The following is a 10,205-nucleotide window of genomic DNA, read 5'->3' as shown; positions in this document are numbered from 1 at the left end:
CAAAGATGCAGCTAGCAGAGCGCCAGCAGCCAACTTTCGAAACCGCAGTTCGTGAGCCCACGTTTGTGAGAACACGGTCAGCAGACGACGATCCCTCGGATCTCTAGCTCGTATCAAAGCGGGAGATAAGAGGTGGTTTGATTCGATCACATTTTCGCTGCCCTGATTGCAATATGAGGACACGATGGACAAACGTCGATCGTGTTCGTTGCAGTCCTTAAACAGAGTATGCTCTGTGAAATAGTTATACAGAAGAGTCTGTACCCACTTACAGGAAATTTCTCTGCTTTTTCTCTGTTATTTTGCAGAATTTGTTTTCAGTGTACGGCCGTTATGGCCCGCCGACAGTGACGAGCGTCTCCTGAAAGGCCATCACCAGACGCTGCGGCGCCAGCACTCCTAGGTGAAGAAGTGGTGAACTAAACGGTCCGCGCCCATACCTTCCTCATACTGTTCAAAATGTAGCTCATACTGCGCGTAACGTCGCTCGTACTGCTCATTGCTTTTCTCATATTGCTTATGTCTGCGCACATAGCGCGTCGTTGGCCTTGCCGTGCGGCTCATAACATTGCTCATACTGCCCATAGCGTTGCTCATACTGCTTATTGCTTTTCTCATATTGCTCATTGCTTTGCTCACATTGCTCATTTCTTTACACGTAGAGAGTTCTATCTTTTTTTTTTTTTTCAACCGGGTTTCGTTTCCGATCGCAGACCGGATAAGGAGTTTTCCTGTTAACTAATTTTCGGATAAGTGGGAGGCGTTCGAGTTCTATCACCGGTTGTCTGAAGTCTTTCCAGTCGAATGACGGCTCGGTTCCCCCTGAAGTTGGCCCAGGATGCATACTAACCCCCTGTCTCCCAATCTTTCCTGTTGCTCCCTATCAATCTGCCTACATCTGTGCATCGCTCATAGCGACAGCTGCTTCGCGGCGCTAACACGGAATTTTAAAAAATCCCCGCGATGCCTACCGTTTTGTTACGAGAAAAAAGCGTCACTGCAAAATGAAGCTGAACTATATGTGATACTCCTGTGAATTCTTAAGCAAACATGCTATACTGAGGGCAGCGTACTTCATCTATGAAATTCTCATATACCCCGCCTTTCCACCCCCATCCCCATTCTATCCTACTGTCATCTCCACTTCTGTCCACGCCTGTATACCGTTCACAGTAGCTTATCAGTGCTAACACACGATAAAAATACGCTAGTTTACTTTCGGTTATACCAGTCAAACTGTACTCAAATATATTATTTCGACCTTTTGTTTGCTTGATTTTCACTCTGATTTGTTTTTATGGACTTGTTCAATGTGGAAGTCATTGACACTGATACACCCCGACAAGTACAAATATTTTTATTTTACCTGCAATCAGTATACAAATGCATGCATAAACAAAAAGCAGAAAGCCTACAGCATGAACTGCGAAACTGAAACCACAGCTTCGTCGTCCCCAACTGCGTTGTGCGTGCTCGTGCTGCGTAGCTATGCCTACTTCGGTGTTTTCCACCAGGAATAGGCAATTAACGCCGTCATCGTCATGTTGATGTATACAGTGTTCGAAAGGACTATCCCTGTACTGCATGAGGCCCATACAGAGTACTCGCACCAGTCTATGGGAAATTTCTTTTTCCGTGACCGCAGCCAAATTGTAGATCCCAATATACTGGAATGACCACGGCGGAGAAGCTCAGTGTTTGTTCCACATGGCTGCAATTCAGAACCCGCCGAGAGAACGGCGTCGACATCTTCGTGGAACTGTTCACGTCGTACCCTGTAGTACTTGAACTGTTCCCTTTCGCCAACGACCCAGTGGATACGCTGGCCAAGAATCCTAAATTAGTCGCCCACTCCGTGGCCGTGATCGGTCAGGTTACCGCTATGGTGGATGCTCTGGACAATGCCGACCTTCTTCGACAGCTCATCAGGAAGAACGCGCGCATACACTACTATCGACGTGGTGTTCTTCCAAAGCATTTCACCATCCTTGTCGAAGTGATGAAGACTGTGATGTGTAGAGTGGACCGGGGCTTCACGCAAGTAAACTCTTCCAAGGGCTGGGAAAAATTTTTTCGCCTTCTCACTGACATCACGGAAGACGTGTATGACAACATGGCGCCTTCGAGAAAGTAACTCTTAAAGGACAGTACAGTGTTTGTTAGGAATTCATAAAAAAATAACGCATAGGGCTCCTACAAGATACAGGTTACTGATGCTCACTTTATTGATATGGATATTGCCACTAATCTGATAGTGAGTAGTGTTTCGTTGTCACCGCCTATTGTCTAGCGTTGGGACTCGTAAAACGATAACCTGTAGGGCCCCTTGATCATGCACGTTAGTAAAGCGCACCTTATTCGTGTGGATTAAATGAATGATGGTATCATTATAATATTCAATACATTTTTGTTGTCGCAGCATATTGTTTTAGTAAACTGTAAATCCTAGAGTGCCCGAAATAAGAGTGCCATTAGCTATAGACCCACTTCTATTTGTAAACAAGAGGACGCATTTGCGCATGCGCATACTGCAGATGCCGCTGGTGGGCAGAAGGGAGTAGGAAACCGCATGATGTGTACGGTGTGTATTTGGCTTTTCTGTACCGCGTAGCACATCGAGTAGCTACAGCACTTTGCGGCATGCTCTTCAACCGAAAACACCCTGTGACTCGATGATCGAGCGATTTTTGCCCACCAAACAGGACAGGAATGCAGCCACATCGCTATGACGTCATGTACTGAAGTGAGTCTAAGGCTGCGTCGGCGTTCAAAATGCCATTGAAAGTGATGAAAGTTTTTTTTTTTTTTTTTTCAGTCAGTTTTTCTGTGGGTACGAATGTAACTTAACTGCTGGCACGCACGCTGTTAAAGATTCGTGCATGTTCCACACTTTATTTGAATTGTTACACCAACACAGTAAACTTTTTACACTTTTTTGGTGTAAATGGCTTGTCCCATGGCGCACACCTCTTTGGTGTTGCCTTTACACCCGAACCAAGGGTGTTGTCTAAAACACACTTTAATTAGGTGTATTCCTCATCAAGCACTGTCCGAATTGGCGTTTAAAAATAAGAACACTGTTAAAAGGGGAGTATTCTATTGAAAATACCTTTCAGGATGGAGTTGTTTTGTGGCATATATTCCCTCTCAAACGGCTAGTGTAAGACAATCTCCTGCTGCAGCATACTGAGACATACAGTTCGACGTTCTTGCGTCCATGGCAAGCACCCTGAACACAGCAGACTTCTAGCCGCGGTTTCATCGCACAGCCCCACAGCGCAATGCGTCACAGCACGCCCCGTTAGGTACCGTATGCGTGAGTGCCGAATCTTGAAGAGACGTGGCACCTTCGGTAGCATATATTGGCGTATCGGATGGATCATATACTGAAATCAATTTGTTGGGGGCAAATTGGTTAAGTGTAGTAGCGCGGAAAATATCTGTAACGGTGCCGGGAATTAGTCTTAGCAATTAAAGCGTACGCCTGCAATGAGTCAAGGATACCATCTAAATTCCTGACATCCGTCCCTGTCAAATACTGTGTTTTTAACTCAAGTTATCGTTTTTAATGTGATTAACTGCTGAGTGGAGCTGTGAAACCAGTATATTTTTTCTCTCACGAATTAAAACACTATTCTCAACACCATAACCCCAGTTCGTAATAAAGGTGCATTGCACGTAAACACCTCTTTCAACACCTCACTTTACACCCTTAATGATCGACTTGGAATAAAACGTGGCGTATGTTGATATTACACCTTTACTAATGCTCTTTTTACACCATTTATTGCAGTTTGCGGGATAAAAAAGGGTGATTTTATAAGAATACACCTGTTTTGAGTGAATAAACGTGTAAAATGATTTACTGTGATAAGAACGTGACGTAGCTTAGTTCTACCTTCTGTGGGTGTGTAACTATCTGTACTTTAAAAACTACAACTGAGTGAGACATTGTGCACGGAAATGCACTGTTTAGGCCCTAAACTTTCTTGGCACGCAAAGGCATGCTGTTATGTACTCCGTAACGTAACCCATACGTAGATGGTATGCGAAGCCTAGAGATGGCGAATTCCATTGGCAGAGATCGGTCAGGTGCGGATTGTTCGACTGGGGGAACACGGACAAAATATTCGCAACAAGCAGCGATACTTTTTCACTCGCCATTTCACATGGGCCAAAATGAGCAGAACGTGAAGAGAGAGAACAGGCACGCGCCATGTCGAATGAGGGTGCTCATGTCGGATACTTTCAACTCTTTACGTATCAACGTTTTTCACTGTGTGAGCTAACTACTAGTGCCTCCACAACTACTACTTGTACTTTCTCGGAGTCATGCGGAATGTACCGTTGTGTTCGTCGTTCATTGGCGCCATGCGCACGAGCCGCATGTTTTTTTTAACTGATATGAGCTAATAAAACGTACAAAACCGTTATCCCACTAACGTATGCCCCTGCTACCGTTCACATGTGGCGCGGTCCCCTTTTTCTAAGCTGCCCGCCTTCCAAGCCTCTAGCCACGACAGTTGCCACGCTAGTCACGACTCGCTTCGCCGCCACGTGGCTCACTTTTTTTATCCTCGCTCAGCCATGCTGTTCATAACTGAAACGATGCCACGCAAGAGAAACTCGTACAGTCGGAAAATATACTTCATTCGCGACGAAATGGAACGACATGGCTTCGGCACGGCGAGTAGTAAGGAAGTTATCCAGCGGCTAATGTGCGCAATACACGAGGATCGAGAAAGCGTCTCAAATATTGCCGACGGTACAAGAACGCCGTCTCCCCCACAACACCAGCGAGCTGTCGCCGAGACATCAGAGGGATTTTGACCAACTTTTGATCAAAGCGCAAGCCTATAGCAAATCGCAGCCCTTCTACAGCAAAGTAACCCTCTTTTAACGGTGGCAACTAATCAGCCTCGAAACGTACAAGTCACAATCCCACCAGGCAACGGAAACAGCAATGGCGCAAAAATAACGAATGGCGCAACGTGTTGTTATTACATTGTGTATAATCTTGGCAAAAATAGTTTCGTCCCTTTGCTTCTAGCGAAGTTGCCCAGAAAAAAACATGACAATTAATGCGAATTCTTCACGTTATTTCACCAACAGCAGTAGCTGGCGGGTGCGCCTGACTAGAGGTGTGCGCCGAGGGCATTTTTGTCGACGATGGCGTAGCTTCTGTTTCAGGGCCGACGGCGGCGTGCCACGCCGATCTGCTCCCCGTGCTCCCCGCCCCGCTTTACCCCCTGCCGCGTTACCCGACTCCCGCCTTCCCGCTTCTGAAAAAGATATGCTGAAGTACACCGTGTACATGGTGCTTTCGTTTTGTATAGTCGTTTATACACTCAAGTTTTACAGGTATTAAAGGAACTGTAAAGTGAAATTTGACCCCCTGTTTCTGTGTTCGACCTGGTAGAGTTTGCCTGTGGGATACTGCACACATAGCCTAAGTACTCAAAGCGCGTTAATTCTTACACAGCATAAATTAGAAAACTTAAATCGAACAGTAGGTTGCGCAGGGCAACAGCTAAAAGTCATGATATGAGTACTCCCGTCACGTGGTACCTAAGTAATACACGACGAACTTACGATCGGCTACGAATTACCAATAACCGCTAATTGTAGAATAACAAGAAATACAGGGACCATTTTTGAAAATATCGAAGAAACAGTATCCCAAAATACTGTCAGTGCGGTCAGCGCCCCCTGTTAACTCTCATCTCAACCATATCGCTCGGCATGTATTGCGTCTGCCGAGATTTGTGTATGCAAAAAAGTTCATTTCCTGGCGAAATTGAACAGAACTTCAATTGACATCAATGCAGCAGGTATCTACTGTAGTGTTCGGGGATACACCAAGTGTGCTCTTTCGACAAGGACGTTGTGTACCACAAGATTCCAACGGATAATGCGCGGAAACGAAAGTGGTTGCAAGCGCTTGGTCAAGACATTCGTGATCCACGCCGTATATGCTCAACCCATTTCTCTGACGAGTCGTACAAAATGGTAGCAGCAGGCGGTCGAAAAGTTCTCAAACGGACCGCAGTTCTGACACCAGTGTTTCTCCTTGACGTCTGACGATGCGAACGCCAGTGCACACGAGGTATGTACCGATACACAGGAATAATACATATATATGTATAGTTCATTTCAAATTCAGATTGATTTTTGTGATGCCTAGGCTGCATAATGTACCAAATGGAACATCCCCCTTCTATTGGGGAGCCCAGAGCTCTCGCAGGAGAATATAAACATCAGAGCAGATAAATTGTGCGCTATAGATACTGACCATATTATTCATTTTCAACGACACAGACTTCCATCGTGGCTGACACGAAAGTGAAAATCGGAAGTAAAAGTGTGCAAACGGATGATTTACCGTCGACACCTCTCAACCTTTATCCAGTGATGATTTCAACACGTGTTGTCTATACACGCTCATGCTCACAGGTGGGTCAAGCTCTTGTGTTTGTTTAACATATTAACTTCTGCATTCCTTGCAGGTGCATGATATGACAATATCTTCACCACTGGTGGAACCAGCTGCTGAGTCAACAGTTTTGAATGGTGCATTGCCTGCTGATACTAAAAGCTCTTCTACTTTGCAGTGCAGTGTTGTGCCCTCTGCTTCACCAGACCAGAAGTCGTACATCAAATTCAGAACTGCACTATTAGAACTGTTTCAGAAATGCAGGACTTACGGTGCATCGCAAAAACTTCTCAACGACTGAAACAGACTGAAACATTAAAATAATTCATTTTACTAAAACACAAGCTTTCGAATAGGGCCTGTCCTTCCTTCATCACGTACGATACACACACACACACTTGGTACAGATATTTATACTGATGTACTTTAGAGAAAGGGGACAAAGAAGGTGGTGAGGAGAAAATACAAATTCTTGTTAGAAAGGACTGAGGGTGAAAAAATAATACAAAAGAAGGCACACGAGCTCTGCGTATTTGAATTTTCTGTTACAATAATTCTATTTGCAAGAATGTAGGAAAAGGTAAAAAGAACTAGCTTGTAGTTACTTATAGTAAACAATCTCAATCTGCAATTGCCATGCTCGGAAATTATTGTGGGCCATGTAGTCCACAAGATCTTGTAAGAGAGGGTTAAAAAAAACTTAACGCTGCGGTCAAGTGCCGTGCGGGTGCTGAGCTAAACCCGTGGATGCAACATACTTGTAACCACCTTTACAGGTGTAGTTCCAATACTGAGGGAAATCGAGAGCTTCTGCTTACCATGTGGAGAAATATGACCTTACGTATACACATGAGCTGTCACTCAGGAAACAGTGTATATTAACTTCGAGATAATTGTCTGGGTTTGACCCGGCACGCTATCGACATCCGCGACAGCCATTAGAGACCATGTTTCGATATAAATAGGGAAGGCACTTAGTCATGACGATATTGTCTTTCTTGGCAGAGGATGTAGATCATCTCCTGAGGAAACACCGTCAACTTGCAACGACGTAAGTTACAGTGCAATAGCAGCGGTCTGCAAAAGCCCTAAGCCCGCACCAATGACTGCAATTGGGGTGGTATGGGGGAAAACATGAGAAATTTATAATGATAAAATGAGAAAAGGTTACGAAGATGGATGTGCACAGAAAATGTCTAAAATTTTTCTTCACATGCTTGTGGAGTCAATGATAGGAATACCTCTGAAGAGAAGCCTCTCCACCTGAGGCTTTCTTATACTGATGAAGTCTGAAGTCGTGATGTTTGATAAGCAAGGTGATAGCCTATGTTCTCTTAGAGCTTATGAACTGGAACGTGTTTGCAGCAAACACTTGTGCATTGCATATATATATTGCAAAAGCATGCATCGTTACTGATTGATAAAGCACTTACAAATTCATATGGACACAGAATGGGGATGTTCTCCTTCCTTGTTTGTTCGTTTACTGTTATCACTCGTATGCTCATTCATAAAAATAGTGATCAACAAAGCAATTTACAAGCTTTGGTGTCTGTAGAATGTATTTCACTGTGTAGTGGCTGTCTGGTTACTCCAGAAGGACATGCAGCGGACCTCTATTATGCATAAAAGGGATACTGTTGTGATCAAGCAGTGTTCACGACGAAACCAGTCAGTGTACCTCTGTCCAAATGGCAGGCGTTCAATGCTGCCCACAAGCACCTGAAAGAAAAGTGAGAGCTACACCTCAGTGAAAGCGAATAAACATACACATGGTCCGACAGCACCCACTGCATCACATGTCAAAAAGGCAAAAACCTTTGTATGCTTCAGGAGGAAAGTTTTCCCTTATGGCATGTACACCACGTGCTTTGGGGACTTTTCTGCAGTGCTTTCCTAATGGTCCCCAGAGCCACCCGGTAAACTGTTTGTAGGCAACGTACCGAAAGTTCCTGCATGTACCATGGGCAGGGTAAAATTATATGCAACTTTAATGATAACAAACTGAAGGCACACGCAAATGTACTCAGTTGTTCACTTCGCTGTTCCTGATAAGGGCGTAGTCGTCGCTTTCTCTCACGTAGCAGTAGAACACCTGGAGCAACTCAGTCTTCAGCCACAGCATTCCAAAGTACAGATTTCTTGAAATGCAACCGGGGAGCTGCTTCAGTAACCTCACATTTCGCGGGAACAAAGGCATTCGTCTGCCGTCGGCATCGGCACACATTTGCCGCAAGGACACCTGAACCGAAGGAGCAATACCATATTTCCGCTGTAAGGCTCTCAGCATTTTCTTTACACATGAAGACCCGTTTCCCACGCGGCCAGGTGACGACAATGACGGCAATTCATCCTCCGTCGACGATTCTGCGGATGATATCGTGTCATGCTGGATCTCCGGCGTGCCCTCGTAAAAACAAAAGCTTTGCCGGCGTGACTGCTGGACTATCCCAAGCTCGAGGGCATTCAGATTTGGAAAAATCGACATCACACGGCGTGGACCCCAAAACATTTCGGCCATTACGGTTACGCCACACACCCGAACGCGGATGAGAAAGACGAGACTAGCCATAGCTGACACGAGCCAACCCAGTGCTGCTGCTGAGGGAGTACTCAGCTTTTCGCTCGCACGCGATCTTTGAAATTCGATTGCTCAAAGAAAAGAGGGATTCGGAAAGAAATATTTCATAACTGAGATGTTCTCTTCCTAGGCTTTCATAAAATCATAAGGCTACCATGGGTTGAATTTCACTTTACGGTTCCTTTAAATATAAAAAATGATCAGAATGCAGTGAATAAATGACAGGCGCGCAAAGTTGACATTCATTTTTCATCATTTTCAAGTTCAAAATCTTCCCTTGCCTGCGTTCAGTACTTTCCCGCAGAATTTTTGTCAAACACATAATTTTCTTGCAGAGGTAACTCCACAAGCAGCGTATTGGGTTTCAATGGTGTGCTAAATCACTCAACAAAATGAAGAGGTTTCAATATGTCAGCGAGATCTCTCGTCGTCCTTACCTCTAGAAAATTTGGGAAACGAGGGCTCCTTCAAACAACCCAGCCACCACGCCAAAAAGTGAAGCACGGACACCACAGCCACCCTCGGCAGCAACTCCCTCAACCATCATGGTACGCCATCGGTGCTCGGGGTGTGCACTTACAAGCATATTCTTGCAGCCGGTTTCGGGGTCATATAAGGACTTCAACGTTACCTTGATTTTCGTTATATACCTTGCAAAATGCCGGCTCTGCGTTGTTTTAGCTATTGCTGTGTGACAAATGCTTCAGCTTTTGTATAGTGCTTGCTTTGTTGCCTGAGTCTAGGTGTCTCGACATAAATAAATACAACCTCTAAATATATTTTTCGTAGCTTTTGTTGGTCCCTAATTGCCTGGAGGCGTTTTCAAATTGCATTACTGGCTACTGTAAAACAAGCGATTGAGTTTTGCAAAATGAAACATCACATATCGGTGTCGAGCTGATGCTTCTGGTGAAGTAATGGTATGAGTGTAACAAACGCACGAGTGGTGTGTTTGTCCAGTCCCTCTATTGGTTACCCATACTCAGGCTTTCTACATCAGGAAGAATGGTCATTGTAGGGTAAAACCCTTTAATTTCGCGGCCCTAAATTTTCATGAATCGAGTAACAGGGGTATATTCGCGGCGACTAAATTTCGTGAGCTCCTCAAGCTTTTCCTCTGTTTTGAACTATTGTATTGGAGTGCCCTTAAAGTTCTCGAATTTTCTGGATTCGGGAAATTCACGAAAATTA

At 44.8% G+C, this 10,205-nt stretch overlaps 1 protein-coding gene across 1 annotated transcript; it reads left to right on the top strand.

Moving 5' to 3' along the window:
- The first annotated feature begins 1,672 nt into the window (after positions 1-1,672).
- On the top strand, positions 1,673-2,134 carry LOC135385015 (myoglobin-like). Its single transcript, XM_064614193.1, has one exon. It carries the CDS (start codon positions 1,673-1,675, stop codon positions 2,132-2,134), a length of 462 nt encoding a protein of 153 aa, XP_064470263.1.
- The last annotated feature ends 8,071 nt before the right edge of the window (positions 2,135-10,205 follow it).

This window comes from Ornithodoros turicata, chromosome 1, assembly GCF_037126465.1.
Source record: "Ornithodoros turicata isolate Travis chromosome 1, ASM3712646v1, whole genome shotgun sequence".
In the NCBI taxonomy this organism is placed as follows: Eukaryota; Metazoa; Arthropoda; class Arachnida; order Ixodida; family Argasidae; genus Ornithodoros; species Ornithodoros turicata.
The sequence above is the reverse complement of the archived record's forward strand: the minus strand, read 5'-3'. Positions and strand labels throughout refer to the sequence as shown.